This window comes from Geotrypetes seraphini, chromosome 7 (genome assembly GCF_902459505.1).
Source record: "Geotrypetes seraphini chromosome 7, aGeoSer1.1, whole genome shotgun sequence".
Classification (NCBI taxonomy): Eukaryota; Metazoa; Chordata; class Amphibia; order Gymnophiona; family Dermophiidae; genus Geotrypetes; species Geotrypetes seraphini.
Window position 1 is genome coordinate 87,904,813 of NC_047090.1, and position 20,723 is coordinate 87,925,535.

Sequence of the window (20,723 nt, forward strand, 5' to 3'; positions counted from 1 at the left end):
GCCATATCAATCTTCTGGAACTCAGGGTGATTTTCAATGCTCTTCAAGCTTTTCAACATCTGCTTCACGACCTGGTGGTCCTCTTTGCACGGACAATCAGGTCGCCATGTATTATGTCAACAAGCAGGGGGGCACGGGATCGGCCTCCCTCTGCCAGGAAGCTCTCAGAGTCTGGAATTGGGCGATTCGCCCAACACCTTCCTCAAAGCTGTCTATATTCAGGGGGTGGACAATGCCTTGGCGGACAACTTAAGTCGTCTCCTCCAGCCTCACGAATGGACCCTCCATTCCAAGCCCCTTCATCAGATCTTCTCTCAGTGGGGGACGCCTCAGATAGACCTCTTTGCGGCTCCCCACAACTTCAAACTGCCTCAATTCTGCTCCAGGATCACCACTCCTCATCGCCTCGAGGCAGATGCCTTTCTTCTGGACTGGAGGAATCTCTTTCTATATGCGTTTCCTCCGTTTCCTCTCATTCAAAAGACTCTGGTCAAGCTGAAGTCAGACCATGCCACCATGATTCTGATAACTCCTCGGTGGCCCGGACAGCTTTGGTACTCCCTTCTACTTCAACTCAGCAGCAGGGAGCCATTCCTTCTTCCAGTGTTTCCTTCACTGCTTACTCAGCATCAAGGATCTCTGCTCCATCCCAACCTGCAGTCTCTCCACCTGACAGCTTGGTTCCTCTCAACGTAACTCCCCTCCAGTTTTCCAAAGCGGTGAGGGATGTGTTGGAGGCTTCCAGGAAGCCTGCTACTAGACAATGCTACTCCCAAAAATGGACTAGATTTTCTACCTGGTGTGTTTCTAATCGTAAGGAGCCTCAACGAGCCTCCCTATCTTCTGTATTGGACTATCTTCTACACCTGTCTCATTCTGGCCTCAAGTCTACATCGATCAGAGTGCAATTGCGGCTTTCCATCAGCCTCTGCAAGGGACACCTCTCTCTGCTCATCCTGTGGTTTCCAGATTTATGAAAGGACTTTTCCATGTCAATCCTCCTCTCAAACCTCCTCCAGTGGTTTGGGATCTCAATATTGTCCTTTCTCAACTTATGAAGCCTCCTTTTGAGCCTCTCAACAAGGCTCCGCTGAAGTTTCTCACTTGGAAAGTGGTTTTTCTTGTTGCCCTCACTTCTGCCCGCAGAGTCAGTGAGCTTCAGGCCTTAATGGCGGATCCACCTTTCACAGTATTCCATCATGACAAGGTGGTCCTTCGCACTCATCCGAAATTCCTGCCTAAAGTGGTCTCTGAATTTCATCTCAACCAATCCATAGTTCTTCCTGTGTTTTTTCCAAAGCCTCATTCTCATCCTGGAGAATCAGCTCTTCATACTCTGGACTGTAAACGTGCTTTGGCTTTCTACCTGGATCGCACCAAACCACACAGAACTGCTCCTCAACTTTTCATCTCCTTTGATCCGAACAATTTGGGACGCCCTGTCTCGAAGCGTACCATCTCCAACTGGATGGCGGCTTGCATCTCTTTCTGCTATGCCCAGGCTGGATTACCCCTTCGCTGTAAAGTCACAGCCCATAAGGTCAGAGCAATGGCGGCCTCTGTAGCCTTCCTCAGATCGACACCGATTGAGGAGATTTGTAAGGCTGCCACTTGGTCCTCGGTTCATACCTTCACCTCTCACTATTGTCTGGATACTTTCTCCAGACGGGATGGACAGTTTGGCCAAACAGTATTACAAAATTTATTCTCCTAAGTTGCCAACTCTCCCACCATCCCATTGAGGTTAGCTTGGAGGTCACCCACTAGTGAGAATACCTGCCTGTCCTGGGATAAAGCAATGTTACATACCGTAACAGTTGTTATCCAGGGACAGCAGGCAGCTATTCTCACATCCCACCCACTTCCCCTGGGTTGGCCTCTCTGCTAGCTATCTGAATTGAGGAGACACGCCCGGTGCATTGGGCGGGAAGGCACTCGCACATGCGCGGTGCGGGCATCTCGAAACTTCTGAAGTTTCTTCAAGCAAGTATGCTTGTGAGACGTCCGCATCGGGGCTCTGTCGGATGACATCACCCACTAGTGAGAATAGCTGCCTGCTGTCCCTGGATAACAACTGTTACAGTAAGTAACATTGCTTTTCTTGATCTCTTTGTGGACTAAATAAGAGCTTTATTTTTCCTTGCTTAGTATTGCTTATAGATTTCTTTGATCTGTAAAATGCTTGTATGTAACAAATTAAAATTCAATAATTTTTTTTTTTATAAAAGATGTATTAGGACATATCTCAAATTTCCTTGTCTGCTTATTATTCTAAGTTTTAATACCCATACATTATTTACCATAAATCTCATTTTATACCATGAGATGCATCAGTAATAAAGGTTAATGCATGAACACTGCTAATGCAGCTTCCCTCTTCTGTAAAATGTAGCCCTAAATTCATGGCACTTCAGTAACAGAATCTGGAAGTCCAAATTGCCAACCCCTACCTTACAAATTTATAACATATTCTGGTTTTGTGAAATCTAGGAGATGCGGAAGACAAAAAGGACCTAAAGGTGGAGAAAAAGAAAAAAGAAGAAAAGAAAAAAAGAGAAGAAGATCATTCTAGTGAAAAGGATGGTAAGGTTTGAATTTTTTTTTTTTATTTAGATAATAAATTTAACCGGAGAATTCTCAAATGAATCTGAAGATACTTCACTCTAGGGCAGCGATCTCAAACTCAAACCCTTTTCAGGGCCACATTTTGGATTTGTAGGTACTTGGAGGGCCGCAGAAAAAATAGTTAATGTCTTTTTAAAGAAATGACAACTTTGCATGAGGTAAAACTCATAGTTTATAAAACTTTCCTTAATTGCTTCTGATAATTTCAGCTATACACAGCTGAAAGCAGTGCAACATGCAGAAAGTGAAGTTTAGATAGTTTTTCACTTTCTGTATGTTGCACTGCTTTCAACTGTGTATAGCTGAAATTATCAGAAGCAATTAAGGAAAGATTTATAAACTATAATGAGTTTTACCTCATGCAAAATTGTGATTTAGATTCTAAAGTATCAACTGCAAGAGACAAGATTTTGATGTAGTCCTCTAGGCTTTTTTGTAGAGGGGAGAATCAGTATCCGACTTGTGCCTTAAGTGTCCGGTGGTCGTGTCCACAACTGCCTTCAGCCCTCACCTCCTCCAGCACGGGACACAACCGCAATCTTACATCAAGCAATCACTGCCAGGAGAGATGCCGAATTTCACGAGAGTTCACAAGATTATGTACACACGCACAAGCTGTACTGCCTCCAATGGTTACCTTATGTTCTGGAACATTGGCCACCTCACTGCTGAAACCTCAAGCAAGCGCTTTCCTATGTCTGTATGCGATTGTCTTCTCCACTCCACCTCACAATCGCGTACAGATGCAGGAAAGTGTTTGCATGAGGTTACAGCAGTGAGGTGTGCAACGTTCCACTACTCTAGGGGTATACATTTGTTTTTTGGATGAAAGGAAAAATGCTACTAATGGGGACATTTTTGGTTTATTTCAACACTGCCAAACCAAATGAGTGGACTGTGATTGCAAATTATCATTCATCTTGTTAGATTTCAGCAAAAGCCTAGCCAATAGGCACAAAACCTTAGGAATCACTCTGTGAGAGGAAGTTTTGGAGAAGGGCAAGCCAGAAATATAAGATAGTTCAGTTAATGCTACAACTCTTACAAGGAGCCAGACATTCCTATCCCTTCCTTACTTATCCCAATCCCATGGCTGAAGTTAGCAGTTGGACAGGAAGAGAGAGACATTTATTCAGGTTTTCTGCCTTTGTTCATACAGATTTCATTCATTCAGTCTCCCTTTGTTCTTTTCTTTTTTTTTCTGTGTCTACTGTAAGGAACTAGGACAAACTCCAACACACATGGAAAAGGGTCTTCAAGCCTGTTTTTTATTCCTCACAGTACCAAAGAAATACATTCATACCATACCACTCACAGTCATTTATTTCTCTTTATTTCTTGTTAGCTGGGACCCACACATACAATAGTGAATGAGAGGTTATACAAAATAGAAATGAACAGTAGCATTTCCTAAGATAGTACATATAAATCTTTCAGGAAAATTAGTCACAAACAAATGAAGACAGAGGAGAGAGATGATCTGTACTCCTGGCAGAGCAACATCCTCTTAGACCAGAGAATAAAGTTCTCCTGGGAGGCATTATATTCCCATCCTGTGTTGGGTAGATGCAAGACCCCTCTTTGCTAACACTTTAAGTTCTATTTTTATTTGTTTAAATGCCTATTCATGAACTCTGACTCTGCATTGGCATAGCCAGACTCTGAATTATGCCAGTCCCCCCCTCTGCACGCCATGTTCGAAGGAAGGCTCTCTTTGAGACCACCACCGAGTTTCAGGGGCCGAGAATCTGGAACCAGGGCCGGATTAAAAGGTAGGTCTAGGGCCCAAAATGGTCAGGGGGGCCCGGCAGTGTGGTGCTTTAGGACTGTTTGGGCATCTCCCTTACCCTCGCTGGATTCGCCGGAAGCAGCGTCATCTTCGACAGACACCCACATACTTCCAATTAAGGAAAGCACTGAAAACTCACCTTTTTTCCTCAATGTATTGATCCATGCCCATGTAGTCCCCTGCATGTCTTCCATGCAATTTCTTTATAATATCTTTGTCTCTGTAGCAATTCTAATATTGTGTAAGCTGCAATGATTCCTTGTTGACATTTGCGGGATACAAGAGTTGGTATGGTATGCTAACAGGACTTTGTTTGGAAGTCACTGATTTATGAATGGGGAGTAAATCACATCTCCATGGCTACTAGTGTCTCCTTATGGTACAAGGGGGCCTTTTTTAACTTGTTCCATGACCCCCTTTTAACTTGTTTTATGACTCCCTTATCTGTTAGAGAAACAGTGCTCGCAGAAAAGGTAATTTTATTTAAGGTTGTGAGAGACAGAGTCACGGAGAGAAAAAGTTATTAACCAGAATGGAAGAGAATGAAATGCCTGCATTTGTGTTAGCATTTTTCTAAATCTCTTCCATTCCTCTGAGATTAGCTTCAGTGGCCAGATAATTTCTGGCCTGTGTGTGACCAGTTCTTATTTGTGCTGAAAGAGTTAATGTTAAAGAGATGTATCATAAGAAAAAATTAAAGTAGTTAAGCTATTATATTAACACACTAGTCTTTAAGCCCATTACATTAACGGGTGCTAGAATACTGTTCACCCTCTATGTTGCCCCTTCCATTCACTGCCCTCTCTTCTCTTTCCATTCAGTGTCCGCCCCCCCCCCCCCCCCCCTCTCTCTCTGTCCCATATGGCCTCTCTCCATCTCTTCCTTCCTTTTGCCTTGGTCTGGCATACCTTCCTCCTTCAATCCAAGCCATTCTCTCCCCCTCTGCTCCCATTCCTCATTTAACTACTTCATTGGTCAGCAGCAGCATTCACAATTCATTGCTGTTGCTGGCTTCAGGTCTTTCTCTCTGGCCGGTCCTGTCTTCATGAAAAGAGGAAGTAGGCAGGACCGGCCAGAGAGGAAGGCCTGAAGCCAGCAACAGCAGCAAATTGTAAACGCTGCTGCTGCCTGAAGCACCCGAGGCAGACGCTTCTCTCCCCTCCCAGCCCAACCCCCGCTGACTCTGCGACCCTCCTAGCAAGATGACTTTAATATCAAACCTCCCTCCAGCGTTGGCAGTCGCTGCACGTTAAACAGGCTGCTTCTGCTTTCTTCTGCCGTTGAGTCTCTCTGTTGCGTCATTGATGACGTAATCAGTGACGCGGCAAAGGGACTCAACTGCAAGAGAAAGCCAGAAGCAGCCTGTTTAACGTGCAGCGACTGCCAACGCTGGAGGGATGTTTGTACCGGTGCAGAAGCGATATGTCTCTCCCCCTCGAGTACCTGTGCAGCACTTTGCTGCGGCGCATCCTCCCATGGGGGGGGAGGGGTTTTGCACAGTGGGAGCGGCGATCTCCAGTTGGGGGGGAGGGGGGTGAGAGCGGCGATCTCCAGTTGGGGGGGGGAGGGGGGTGAGAGCGGCGATCTCCAGTTGGGGGGGGGTTGCACAGTGGGAGCGGGTGAGAGCGGCGATCTCCAGTTGGGGGGGGTTTGCACAGTGGGAGCGGGTGAGAGCGGCGATCTCCAGTTGGGGGGGGATAGGGGTGAGATCGGCGATCTCCAGTTGGGGGGGGATAGGGGTGAGAGCGGCGATCTCCAGTTGGGGGGGGGTTTGCACAGTGGGAGCGGGTGAGAGCGGCGATCTCCAGTTGGGGGGGGGATAGGGGTGAGAGCGGCGATCTCCAGTTGGGAGGGAGGGGGTGAGAGAGGCGATCTCCAGTTGGGGGGGAGTTTGCACAGTGGGAGCGGGTGAGAGCGGCGATCTCCAGTTGGGGGGGGGTTTGCACAATGGGAGCCGGGTGAGAGCGGCGATCTCCAGTTGGGGGGGATGGGGGTGAGAGCGGCGATCTCCAGTTGGGGGGGTTTGCACAGTGGGAGCGGGTGAGAGCGGCGATCTCCAGTTGGGGGGGGATAGGGGTGAGAGCGGCGATCTCCAGTTGGGAGGGAGGGGGTGAGAGAGGCGATCTCCAGTTGGGGGGGGGTTTGCACAGTGGGAGCGGGTGAGAGCGGCGATCTCCAGTTGGGGGGGGTTTGCACAGTGGGAGCCGGGTGAGAGCGGCGATCTCCAGTTGGGGGTTTTTTTGTTTTAAGTTGAAAGCCGGCGCTGCAGCTCCTCTCTCGATCCTGGTGCAGTTCGAGAGAGGAGCCGGTACCATTCACAGTGGGGTGAGGAAGGCCGTCGCAGCTGTTTAATTTTTTATTTTTATTTGAAAGCCGCCGCGAGCAAGTGGTGACGTAAAACCCGCGCATGCGCAATCGTGTTTTCGCGACGGATCAGGGAACACGTTTTTTTTAGTGCGCATGCGCGGCCTACCATTTTATTATATTAGATTATTAACTTCACATCTTCTATAGCTTTCCTATGATTTCATTTATCATGGGCTTCCCATTCCCCATCACCAAACTTTCATTCACCCTTCTTTCTCGCCTCTCTCCCATTTAACTTTTTATTGGTTTTGTAAAAACAGCTTATAGAAAGTGCAACACATTAACAATTCAAATAATTAGCAAACAGCACTTAAATACTTGCTTAAATCATGAATCATTTAACCCAGGGGTGTCCAACCTGTGGCCCCATGAAGTATTTTGTGTGGCCCCAGTCGAGGCAATACACTGTTTTCCTCTGCTGCCCCCAGGTGTTTACTGTCTTGCCGGCTCCCTCCTCTGTCTTGGTGCAGTGTTTGTGAGGCCCCAGAAAATTTTTTTTCAGCCAAAAGGTTGGACATCCATGATTTAACCCATCCCTCCCTCCCATCCTGGATGTGTATGAAAAGTAGTAGAGATAATTCGAATCTGGTAGATATCTAATATAAACTATATCCTAAGCTTTAAGATGTTTGACAAATGAATGTAATGGACCCCAAATCTTTTTAAACTTCCGAGATTCACCCGATTGTTCTGCTAACATTCTTTCATACTGGTAATATAAATTAAAATGTGAAATTTAGATGATCCCAATTTTTCTAGTTCTTTGTAATCAGTTGCAAAGCAACTCTAGACATTATAAGAAGGAGCCTATCCTTATGATCATCAATCAAGCGGACTGTTAGGCATCAACGATCTACCAAATAGAATTGTTCCATAAGATAGTGGTATAGAAACCCCTAAAATAAAAGTAATTTTGTTCTATATACATCTCCAGAAATTAAGTATCAAAGGACAATAGAATAGAAGATGATCTAATGTTCCCGCTTCATGTTGACAATGCCAGCATTTATTAGAACGTGTGTTGTCTAGTTTTTGTAGTCTTACCGGGGCCCAGAATATTCTGTATATTAAAAAGTATAAAGTTTGTCTCATAGCAGCTGAAGCTGTACAACGCACTCTTTGATTCCAAATTTGGGGCCATTGAGTGGCAGAGATATTGTGTTGTATTTCCATACTCCAAATATCTCATAAACTTGTTTTGTTTTTTTTGGGGGGAAGATAATCATATATTAATTTGTACCATTTAGAAGCCTGATGCTTTTGAAAGTCCACTTGAAAACACAAAAAGGGAAAACTGTGATGATTTGTTAAAGTGTGCCATTCAGGAATCCCTTTTTTGATAGCTTGCTTTAATTGCAACCATTTGAAACCTTGAGTTTTTGATAAATGAAACGATTGTTGTAATTGGAGTAAGGAGTCCATTTTATCCTCGGAAATTACATCGTCTAGAGTTCGAATTCTAGCCTGTAACCATTGTTTCCATAAAAGTTTTGACTTCCCCCACCATTATTTTAGAATTCAGCTATAAGGACTGACATTTTGTTTTCTTAATGGGGATTGGTAATAAGAGATCAAGTAATTTCAAAATTTTCCAAATAGAATGAAAGATCTTATTACTTTTATAAATTCTTGGAAGTCTAATGCTCAATAAATGCTTAAGATGAAGTGGGGCCATAAGGAAATTAGAAAGACAATGGTTAAAATCAGGAATTTTAGAGCATAAAGAGGTTTGGAGACAAAAATTGAAAATCTACAAAAATCTGACTAAGGAGAAACGAAAAAATTTTTATGCCCAGAAAATTGGTAATGTATCTATTAATAGCAGTAGTTTTTTAAAATTATGATATTCAGACACTTAGGTATTCCGCAGAAGAATCCACTGTGACTGCAGATAATTTGGCTGATTCAAAAATACAAAAATTAAGGTATTCTTTAGTTGACCCTATTTACCATCATGGGAGTTTTACTATGATTCAGGACTTGGATGCCCCTAGAGTAGACATGAGCTGGACTAAATTTTCTATCATAGATTGGCAAACTTTCAACAAATTCTACAATAAATACGTTAAATCATACTGCAGACTTGATAGCTGCCCTCCAAATGTTATGAAAGTGGCCCCAATTAACTTCAAGAAATTAACTTCCAAAAAATGACATGAGAATGATTATTAATTCAGAGTATGAAAACTAAAAATATAAATATGTATTAAATGACTCAATATCAATGAGAAATTCAAAACTATAAAAGGTTTACACTAGATAAACCACATTGTTATAATATGAATATCAATTTATATATAAAGATTAACAAAATATATACATTAATGCTGTGTATATAGAAATAATAAATAAACTAAAATTATTGATGATATGATGAAAGATAGATCAACAAGAAATGCTATATGACGATGTATATCAGAAGGCAGATTATGAGTGCCAAAATATATAAAAAGCTATTTATGAAATATAGTTAAGTACCCATGTGCATAAAGAATTAATGCACATCTAATTCTGTTAACTAAAGAGTGAAAGCAAAAGTAAAAAGAAATATGTAAAGAAAAGAAGTAAGAGAAAATATAAAAAGCCACATTTATGTTATGTATACTACTGGGCTTGTTATTTAAAGGAAATGTATCAATTCGAGTTCAGCATTCAATCCTTTTGGGCTCACTGTGTCAAATTCATATATGAATCTTTATTCTTCTTGTAAAAGCCTTTGGTCCAAATTTCCACCTCACCAATTTTGTTTGATCATTTTAATTATGAAGAACTTTAAATCTGTGATGATGTGATTATTTTGTATCCAATGTTTAACAAGAGGTGCTGACTCATTAAGCCTACTGATGCAACTTCTATGCTCTATCATTCTCGTCTTGATCATCCTTTTTGTCTTTCCTATGTACCATAGGTTGCATGGACAAATTATGGCATAGAGCATTGAAGACGTATTGCAATTTGTTTTTTCTTGCAAAATGATTTTTTTTCTTATTAACTTGATGTATGTAATGTATTCTTTGATTTCAATGCAATGTTTACATACAGTACAGGTACCACAGGGTGAATGACCACTCTGAGCATTCAGTCCTATTGTTATTATTTTCAATGAAGGAAGAGTAGATGGAACCAACTGTTCCTTCAAATTTATTGACCTAGAATAATAATAACAACTTTTTTCTTTTATACCACCATAACCAAGAGTTGTAAGCGGTTTACACTAAAAGGAGCTGGACATTCAGCGAATTACAATGATACAGTAGGAATGCAAACATTTCGTAAAATACAGTTTCAATAATAAAACTCTCATTAAGTAATAAACTTATTGAACATAGTGGTCTTAATTAATTTTCATAAAGAACAATAAGATAACATGGCTTGATGAATACATTTACCTAGCCAGGATTGCTGTTTACCTGCTTGAAACGCTAGAGTTCTATCTAAGAAGGTCTTATATCTACATCCATTAATCTTTGGATAAGCAAATAAGTAAAAACTTTCAGTTTTCCTTGATGGTCTATACCACTGGTTCCCAACGAATATGCATGAGAGATTTGCATATAATGGAAGTGAGAGGCATGCAAATCTGCTCCATGCATATTCATTAGGGCTATCCTGAAAACCTGATTGGCCTGGTGGTCTTTCAGGACAGAGTTAGGAACCATTGGTCTATACAACACAAAATGAGGAAAAAGGTAAGCTGGAGACAATCCCGATATCAGCTTAAAGCAGATACATGAAAATTTAAATAATACTCTTGCCTCCAACGGCAGCCAATGAAGTAAATGATAGTATGGACTAATGTGGTCGTTCTTTTTTAAACCAAAAATCAATCGGACGGCCATATTTTGAATTATCCTTAATTTCTTTAAAAAATTTTTGGGAGCTCCTAAGTTAATGATGTTACAATAGCCCAAAATAGATCAAATTAATGCTTGCACCAATAGTCTGAACGATAAAGGATCAAAATATTTTTTTTATTATTGCAGGTGACATATATTTAAAACAAGATTGAGTTTGGACAATGTGCCAATGTTTTCTAATAATCTTACAATTATCTTTTGAAAGATATGAAAAACGCAGAGTGCACACGATCTTTGGATCATAGGAACATAAGAATTGCTGCTGCTGGGTCAGACCAGTGGTTCATCGTGCCCAGCAGTCCGCTCACACGGCAGCCCTTAGGTCAAAGACCAGTGCGCTGAGTCTAGCCTTACCCGCATACGTTCAAGGTTCAGCAGGAACTTGTCTAACCTTGTCTTCAATCCCTGGAGGGTACTTTCCCCTATTACAGCCTCCGGAAGAGTGTTCCAGTTTTCCACCAGCACTGGGTGAAGAAGAACTTCCTTACGTTTGTACGGAATCTATCCCCTTTTAACTTTAGAGAGTGACCTCTCATTCTCTCTACCTTGGAGAGGGTGAACAACCTGTCTTTATCTACTAAGTCTATTCCCTTCATTATCTTGAATGTTTCAATCATGTCCCCTCTATCTCTTCTCTCCAAGGGAAAAGAGGCCCAGTTTCTCTAATCTCTCACTGTACAGCAATTCCTCCAGTCCCTTTACCATTTTAGTTGCTCTTCTCTGGACCCTTTCGAGTAGTACAATGTCGTCCTTCATATATGGCAGGGGTGTCAAAGTCCCTCCTCGAGGGCTACAATCCAGTCGGGTTTTCAGGATTTCACCAATGAATTTGCATAAGATCTATTAGCATACAATGAAAGCAGTGCATGCAAATAGATCTCATGCATATTCATTGGGGAAATCCTGAAAACCCGACTGGATTGCGGCCCTCAAGGAGAGACTTTGATACACCTGATGTATGGTGACCAGTGCTGGACGCAGTATTCCAGGTGGGGGCGTACCATGGCCCGTTACAACGGCATGATAACCTTCTCCGATCTTTTTGTGATACCCTTCTTAATCATTCCTAGCATTCTATTTGCCCTTTTCGCACACAGCTTCATTGACTACCAGTACTCCGAAGTCTCTTTCCTGGGGGGTCTCTCCGAGTACTGCACTGGACATCCTGTAATCGTGTATAAGAGTTTTGTTACAGACATTCATCACCTTGCACTTATCCATGTTAAACCTCATTTGCCATGTCACGGCCCATTCCTCGAGTGTGTTTGTCACGTTGAAGGTCTTCGCAATCCTTCTGGGTCTTGACTACTCTGAATAACTTTGTATCGTCCACAAATGTAATCACTTCGCTCATTGTACCAATTTTCAGGTCATTTATAAATATGTTGAAGAGCACAGTCCTGAGCATCAAACCCTGCGGCACTCCACTCGTGACGCTTTTCCAGTCCAAGTATTGTCCATTTACCCCCTCTCTCTGTTTCCTATCCGCTAACCAGTTTTTAATCTACGTGAGTGTTTCACCCTCGATTCCATGGCTTGCAATATTTCGAAGCAGTCCTTCATGCGAGACCTTGTCGAATGCCTTTTGAAAATCCAGGTATACAATGTCGACCGGGTCACCCTTGTCTATCTGCCTGTTTATTCCCTCGAAGAAGTGCAGTAAGTTCGTCAAGCAAGATCTTCCTTTGCTAAAGCCATACTGGCTGGTCCTCATCAGATTGTGTCCGTCAAGGTGATCAATGATAAGGTCCTTTATCAACGCCTCTTCCATCTTTCCCGGTACAGGTCTGTAGTTTCCCGGATCTCCCCTTGACCCTTTCTTAACATTCGCCACTTTCCAGTCTTCTGGAATCCTTCCTGATTTGATCGACAGATTGGCTATTAGTTGAAGCAGTTCAGCTATAACCCCTTTCAGTTCCTTGATTACCCTGTCAGTTTCCCGTCTTCGTATCCTGCATACAGCCGTTCGGCTTCCGGTATATTGTGTATATCCTCTTCGGTAAATACAGATGCAAAAAATGTGTTGTTTGTCGGCGATGGCTATGTCCTCCTTTAGTACTCCCTTTATTCCATGGTCATCCAACGGCCCCACTGCTTCCTTCGCGGGTCGTTTCCCCTTAATATATCAAAAGAACGGCTTGGTTTTTTGTCTCCTTGGCTATTTTTTCCTCGTAGTCTCTTTTGGCCCCTCTTACCGCCTTATGGCACCTTCTTTGATGTTGTTTTTGCTTTTTCCAGTTTTTGTCTGTTTTTGACCTTTTTCATTCCTTAAACGAAGTCTTCTTGTCTCTGATCATTTCCTTCACCTCTACAGTGAGCTACGCTGGTTCCTTGTTCTTTTTCCCTCTTGGATCCCTTGTTGATATGCTGTATATATAAATTTTGCACCTCGGTGACTATGTTCTTAAAAAGGGATCATGCTTGATCTAGCATTTTTACAGTTCTTATCCTCTTCTTAATCTTCCTCCCCAACATGATTCTCATCCCTTCATAATTTCCTTTTCAGAAGTTCAGTGCCGTGACCGTCGTTCTGGATCAATGTTTTGCCCCTGTGTCTAGGCTGAAGTGGATCATATTGTGATCATTGTTTCCCAGCGCCCCTTCTACACCTTGCGCCGGTCCTTGTAGTCCATTTAAAATTAAGTCCAGAATTGCATTTCCTCTCGTATTGTCTGACAAGTTGTTCCAGGAAGCAGTCACCTACAGCATCCAAGAATTTGGTCTCTCTACTGTAGCCGGAGGTGCCTAGGTTCCAATCTATCCCTGGATAATTGAAGTCGCCCATGATAACTGCATTGCCTCCCTTGCAGTTGCATTTAATCTCATCCGTCATTTCTCCATCAGTTTCTTCGGACTGCCCTGGGGGTCAGTAGTAGATGCCATTCGATTTGTTTCCGGTATTTTGGTATGTTCTTTCCAGTAGACTCAATTCCCTTTTTGATATATAGGGCAATACCCCCACCTTTTTGTCCTACTCTGTCTCTGCGGTATAGCTTGTATTCCGGTAGCACAGTGTCCCAGACGTTTTCCTCGTTCCATCATGTTTCCATGATGCCGATGATGTCAAGGTTATCTTTTTGTGCCTTAGCTTCCAATTCCCCCATCTTATTCCTTAGGTTCCTTGCGTTTGTGTACATACACTTGAGTTTGCAGCCTGTTACTTTCTTGCATTTTCTAGAAGGAAAAGTTTGCCTTTTTGCTGATGATACCAAGATTTGTAACAGAGTAGATACCGAGGAGGGAGTGGAAAACATGAAAAAGAATCTACAAAAGTTAGTGGAATGGTCTAATATCTGGCAACTAAAATTCAATGCAAAGAAATGCAGAGTAATGCATTTGGGGATTAACAATCGGAAGGAGCCTTATATGCTGGGAGGGGAGAGGCTGATATGCCTGGAGGGGGAGAGGGACCTGGGGTGATAGTGTCTGAAGATCTAAAGGCGAAAAAACAGTGTGACAAGGTGGTGGCTGCTGCCAGAAGGATGCTGGGCTGTATAAAGAGAGGCATAGCCAGTAGAAGGAAGAAGGTGTTGATGCACCTGTACAGGTCATTGGTGAGGGCCCACTTGGAGTATTGTGTTCAGTTTTGGAGACCGTATCTGGCGAAGGACACAAAATGGCTTGAAGCAGTCCAGAGGAGGGCGACTAAAATGATAGGAAGTTTGCGACAAAAAAATGTACGAGGAGAGACTTGAATCCCTGAGCAGGGGTGTCGAAGTTCCTCCTCGAGAGCCACAATCCAGTCGGGTTTTCAGGACTTCCCCAATGAATATGCATGAAATCTATTTGCAAGCACTGCTTTCATTGTATGCTAATAGATCTCATGCATATTCATTGGGGAAATCCTGAAAACCTGACTGGATTGCGGCCCTCGAGGAGGGACTTTGACACCCCTGCCTTAGAGGAAAGGAGGGGCAGGGGAGATATGATTCAGATGTTCAAATACTTGAAAGATATTAACGTGGAACATAATCTTTTTCAGAGAAAGGAAAATGGTAAAACCAGAGGACATAATTTGAGGTTGAGGGGTGGTAGACTCAAGCAATGTAAGGAAGCTCTTCTTTACGGAGAGGGTGGTGGATTCCTGGAATGCACTCCCAAGAGAAGTGGTGGAGATGAAAACAGTGACAGAGTTTAAAAAAAAGCGTGGGATGAACACAGAGGATCTAGAATCAGAAAATAATAGTGAATATTGAAGAACTAAGGCCAGTACTGGGCAGACTTGCACTGTCTATGTCTGTATATGGCCGTTCGTGGAGGAAGGCTTCAATGGCTGGGAGGGTGTAGATCAGTGGTCTCAAACTTGCAGCCCAAGAGCCACATGCGGACCACCAGGTACTATTTTGAGGCCATCAATATGTTTATCATAATCACAAAAGTAAAATAAAACAGTTTCTTGATCATATGTCTCTTTAGCTATAAATTACAATATTATTATTAAGACTTAGCCAAAAGGAAAGATTTGTAAACTATAAAGAGTTTTACCTCTTGCAAAATTGTAATTTCTTTAATAAGACATTAACTATTTTTTCTGAGGCCCTCCAAGTACCCACAAATCCAAAATGTGGCCCACAAAGGGTTTGAGTTTGAAACCACTAGTGTAGATGGACTGGAGTGAGCTTTGACAGAGACTTCAGTAGTTAGAACCTAACAACAATACCGGGCAGAGTTTTGGATTCTTGCCCAGAAATAGCTAAGAAGGAAAAAAAAACCTCCCAACGAATTTTTAGATTGAATCTGGTTGGGCAAACTGGATAGACCATTTGGGTCTTTATCTGCCGTCATCTACTATGTTTTATCCTTCCCTCTTGTGTCCCTTAAAATCCGTCAGGATTTCTATCTTGCCTATGATCCAGTGAGTATACCTTTTCCCGAACCATCGACTCTTGGTTGACTGTCGGCTTTCCCCTTCTTCCTAGTTTAAAAACTTCTCAATTTCTCGCTTGATGTTGCTTGCAAGTAGCTTTGTTCTGTCTCCGCTGAGGTGGAGTCCATCCTTTCTTTATAGAAGGTTGCACAGTTGTGCACAAAGTGGAAGCCTTCTTCCTCGCACCAGCACCTCATCCACGTATTGACTGCTTGCAGCTCTGCCTGCCTCTTCCCGTCAGCCCTGGGTACCGGCAAGATCTCTGAGAACACTACCCTTAGCATTCTGGTCTTCAGCTTCCTTCCTAGCATCTGGAACTGGTCCTTCAGTGTTTCCCTGCTGTAGTTCCTGTTGCTCACTTTTTTTGTCCCCACATGGATCATCACCGTTGTATCTCCCCCTTCCGCGTTTTCGATCCTGTCGATGCAGCTCACTATATCTTCTACGGTAGGCAGGTCACCAGCCGATCGTTTCTTCTTCCCGCTATGTGGCTGTCGACTTGTCTGATGATGGAGTCTCCCATGACGATTGCTATCTTCTCTTGTCTCTCTAGCCGCAAGTCTGTGTCCCTAGTGTATGCCCATCTCTGGCTGTAGGTCTGTGTCCTCTGTGCACTTCCATCTTCCCTCATCCTGGCACTGGCTTGCACCGGACTCATATTCCTGTGGGTTCCCTCCGCTGTTTCCAGGTCTCGCTGTGGTGTCACCTATTCCTTCCTTGTGGTTGTCCTCCAGGTGGTCCTCACTAACTAGGTGTATCTTGGCAGTTCCACTGTTGTTGGTGATTTTCCACGGCCTACAACAAATAACAACCCCACTGGTTGGGAATTGATTGTAGAAAGGCCTAGAAGCTTATCATATTCTTCTTTAGATTAAGGTTCCGACCTACCATGAAATGGTGGCAATTCTGCTTGCTCTATTAGCTAATAAGATTACTATTCCAGTTCACTGTTATCTAATAAAAAGATAACCACGACTGTTGAGTCTTTTTTACTTATCCTTTAATGCAGTATCTCAAGCGTGCCCCGACGGGACCCGTTTCGCCTATACAGGCTTTTTCAAGGGTCAGTCCAAGCCCCATAACAGAGAGGATGCTAAAATAAGAGCTCCTTGTTTGAACCCTTGAAAAAGCCTGTATAGGCGAAACACGTCCCGTCTGGGCACACTTGAGATACTGCATTAAAGAATAAGTAAAAAAGACTCAACAGTTGTGGTTATCTTTTTATTAGATAACAGTGAACTGGAATAGTAAGCTTATTAGCTAATAAAGCAAGCAGAATTGCCACCATTTCATGGTAGGCCGGAACCTTAATCTAAAGAAGAATATGATAAGCTTCTAGGCCTTTCTACAATCAATTCCCAACCAGTGGGGTTGTTATTCGTTGTGGAAGTTTCCAGATTGCCTCACTTTTCATCTTCATTTTTGCTTTAATGATTTTCCACGGCCTCCCTGTATGCCTCCTCGATGAACTTCTCTAACTCCCTGGCTTATTCCTCAATGGATCAACTTTATCACTTTTCTTTTGTAAAAGTGTTTTCCTATTTTGTTTTTTGGCTTTCAGATATCCTTTTTGTAAACATGTAGATGGATATTCTCTTTCTGAAAAATTCTTCATCATACTAGGTGCTTGATGATCATATTCTTGAAGATCTGTGCATAATCTTCTAAGGCGTAAAAACTGGGAATATTGCAAATTGTCTTTTAAACTCTGGTTATGATAACTAGTGTAATGTAAATACATGTATGTGTTTCTGTTGGTGTCCTTCCTGTAAATCATAGTATTCAAACCTTTTTGTGTTCTGTTAATTTTGATATCTAAATATGATATTTCTTTATGATCCCATATTGAATTTTAAACGTTAAATTAGGATCACACTTATTTAACCATGAATGAAACATATTGAAATGTGCAATATTCCCTTGCCACAAAATGAAGATGTCGTCGATATACCTTTTTTAAAGAAGTATTTCTTCAGAAAATTGATTATTTATCAAATGAACCTCTTCAAATTGTGCAACATATAAGTTTGCAAGATCTGGTGCCATAGATGATCCCATTGCCGTGCCTCAAATATGTTGAAAAAACACTTCTGCAAAGCAAGTTTCAAGTTTAATTAGTTTTAATTTACCGACCATCGACTTGCACATGGCCGGTTTACAATGCTAAAAATGAAAAGTTAAAATAAATTATAAAAGGGGGAGGGGAAATGTGAACATTAAGTGGACAAATTACAGATACGAACATGAACTTGAGGGTGAAGGGGGAGGGGAAAGTTAATAATTACATCATTAAAAAACAAATTTAAAAAGGGGAGAGTGAGGGAGGATATAACATCAGGAAAGGGAATTGCTTCTTAAAAGCAGTTCATATTTATTTTGCTAGCTGTTGGAAGGAAATATTTAGATGCAATGTATGCGTCTTGGAATAAGAACGTTTTTAGTTTAATCTTGAATTTGTTGAGTGAATTTTCGAGGCAGAATTGGTGGCATGACGTCCATAAATTTGGAGCTACAACGGAAAAGTTAGTTTTTCTAGTGTAGTAGAATTCTCTGATGGAAAGTATGGTCAGTAAATTTTTAACGGACCAAATCCCTAACGCTCCCCTTCCGCCATAACGTTTCCCCTTCTTCACCTTAGAAAACAGATCAAACCCTTCTTTGCAACAGACCTATCCCTTAACGCCCCCTTCCCCCATCTCACCCCCCCTCTCCTCTTCCTCTTTTTCCGCCCCCCCCCCTTTTTTTCCCCAGCTAATATGCTTGGTTCCCCCCCTCTCTTAAACTTAATTGTATCCTACTACAGCACACTCTGTATGTACCCGTATTTGGCCCTTCCCTCACCTAAATTGTTATTGTAAACGAGTTTGACCCTACGATTGCTTTGATATGTTTCCTCTTTTTCTAATCGCACTGTATGTAATTCATCTATCTGTTGTGAACCGCCTTGAACTCCCTGGGTATGGCGGTATACAAAATAAAATATTATTATTATTATTATTATTATTAGCCGATCTATGGGTCCGGAGAGGGCAAAAAGGGATGATGAGTTTATCAAGAAAAGGTGGGAAATGCGAAAGTTTGATTTTAAAGACCAGCATTAAAGTTTTAAAGGTGAGACGGTGAGTATGGGTAGCTAGTGGGCTTCTCGCAGAAGAGGAATAACATGGTCATATTTCCCAACCTTATAGATAAGTTTGATTGCCGTATTTTGAATGAGCTGCAGATGACGTAATTCTTTTTGGGTAATTCCATTATATAGAGAGTTACAGAAATCTAAATGAGAGATGACCAATGAGTGAACGAGGGTTGTGATAGCATCAGTTTCAAGAATTGAGATTAAGGAACGAATGAGCTGAAGTTTGTGGAAACAGGCTTATACGACAGAGCTTATCTGGTCATGAAAGGTTAAATCTTTGTCTAGAATAACTCCAAGCAATTTTATTTTTGATTCCATTTTTACCGGACAAGATTCAATAAAGATTTGTCCATTTATCATTTCATTGTTCCTGATCGGGAAGAGTATACCACATGATTTATTGATGTTGAGGGAAAGTTTATTTATATGGAGCCAGTCACTGATTTTGTCTAGTTTGGTGTTAATTTCTTGTATTTCGCTAATATTTGAAGAATCAATAGGGTGAAGAAGTTGGATGTTGTCTGCGTAAGCAAAGATAGTAAAGCCAATGGACTGAGCTAAAGTGAGAAGAGGGGCAAGAAAAATATTGAATAGTAAAGGAGAAAGAATAGAGCCTTGAGGAAAGCCGAAAGTTTGAATAATGGGAGATGAGATTTTCTCTATCGAGTAGAATTTGAAATTACAGTCTTTGAAGTAGGAGGTAAACTATGAGAGGGCTGAACCTGTGATTCCACAGTTCCTGAGACGATCAATAAGGAGGTGGTGGTCAATAGAGCAAGCAGCTGACAAGTCTAGAGAGATAAGAAGGATGGATTTTCGGTGATCATGGAAGTAGTGTATAGTAGTAGTGAGACCAAGTAGAGATAATTCAGTGGAGTAGTTGTAGCAGAAGCCAGTTTGGTATGGGTGAAGCGCATTGGTTTTGTCAAGAAATTCCGTGAGCTGGTTCAGTACTATTTTTTCTGTAAGTTTAGAGATGAGAGGAAGGTTGGCAATGTGACGAAAGTTTGCTGGCTGTGTATTGTCTAGATTTTGGTTTTTTTAGTTTTGGGAAGACTAACAGAATTAGAAGTAAGACTTTTTGTTAACATTTCCAAAATGAATGGGCCGAAAATAGAAAATAATTTTTTTAGAATTGAAGGAGAGATGCTTTCAGTTGGATTATTAGGGGCATTTATCGATTGGAAGACTTTGAAGAGGTTTGGTAAGAAAGGAGGTTTAAAATTAGAGAGAGTGCTGAAAGGTAAAAGTAATTATTAGTTAATGCTATTGTTGCTAAAATGAGAATGAAGTGATTTGCTATTCTTTTGTGTGTCTGACGTTTTTTTAGGGTTTGCTCCACAATGCTTCTAACTGTGGCATATTGGTGTAAAGTGCATCTATATCTATGGTGACAAGGAGCACATCACTGAGATCACCACTAACTTCTTCTAAGATATTAATCATATCCAAAGATATTAATCATATCCATAGAATCTCAAACATATGAGTCAATCTGTGACAGAAATGATCTCAAGAAAAAATCGACAAATTTGGATACGGGCTCTAAAATTGAATTATTTCCTGAAATGATGGGTCATCCTGGATGGTTTATTAAAGATTTGTGTATTTTTGGTAATGGGTATAACTGGATTTTTCTCTAAAAGAAATTATTTTTCCTTGATTGTGATGTATCCCGCATCAAGTGCTGTTTGGATAAGATCTTCTATTTCTATTTTCAAATCGGCAATCGGATCTTTCTCTAAAACACAGTAGTACATATTGTCATAAATTTGTCTTTCTATTTCTTGTATATATTGATGCCTATCTTGAATAACAATGCCACCACCCTTGTCCGCTAGTTTGATGACAATGTCAGTGTTTTCAGAGAGATGAAACATTGCATCTTGTTCTTTTTTTTTAACTTTTTATTTATTCAATTTATCAAATTTCAAACAAGCAATTCACCTACTTGTATACAGATTTACAAACATTATAACAGAAAATTTATAAACCCAATTCCACTTGACTCAGTGATTTAGGTTATTCTTTTAATTCAATCTATTTAGTCCACCATACTTTGAGAGAGATTTTAGTAAAATA

General features: G+C 41.5%; 1 protein-coding gene across 3 annotated transcripts in view; it reads left to right on the top strand.

Moving 5' to 3' along the window:
* The window catches only part of BAZ1A (bromodomain adjacent to zinc finger domain 1A), a 510,052-nt gene that overhangs the window by 366,703 nt on the left and 122,626 nt on the right, over positions 1-20,723 (top strand). For all 3 annotated transcript variants that reach the window (XM_033951344.1, XM_033951343.1, XM_033951345.1), the window contains exon 22: positions 2,491-2,583. In XM_033951344.1, the coding sequence (XP_033807235.1) occupies positions 2,491-2,583 (93 nt within the window). The remainder of the gene's footprint in view (positions 1-2,490; positions 2,584-20,723) is intronic.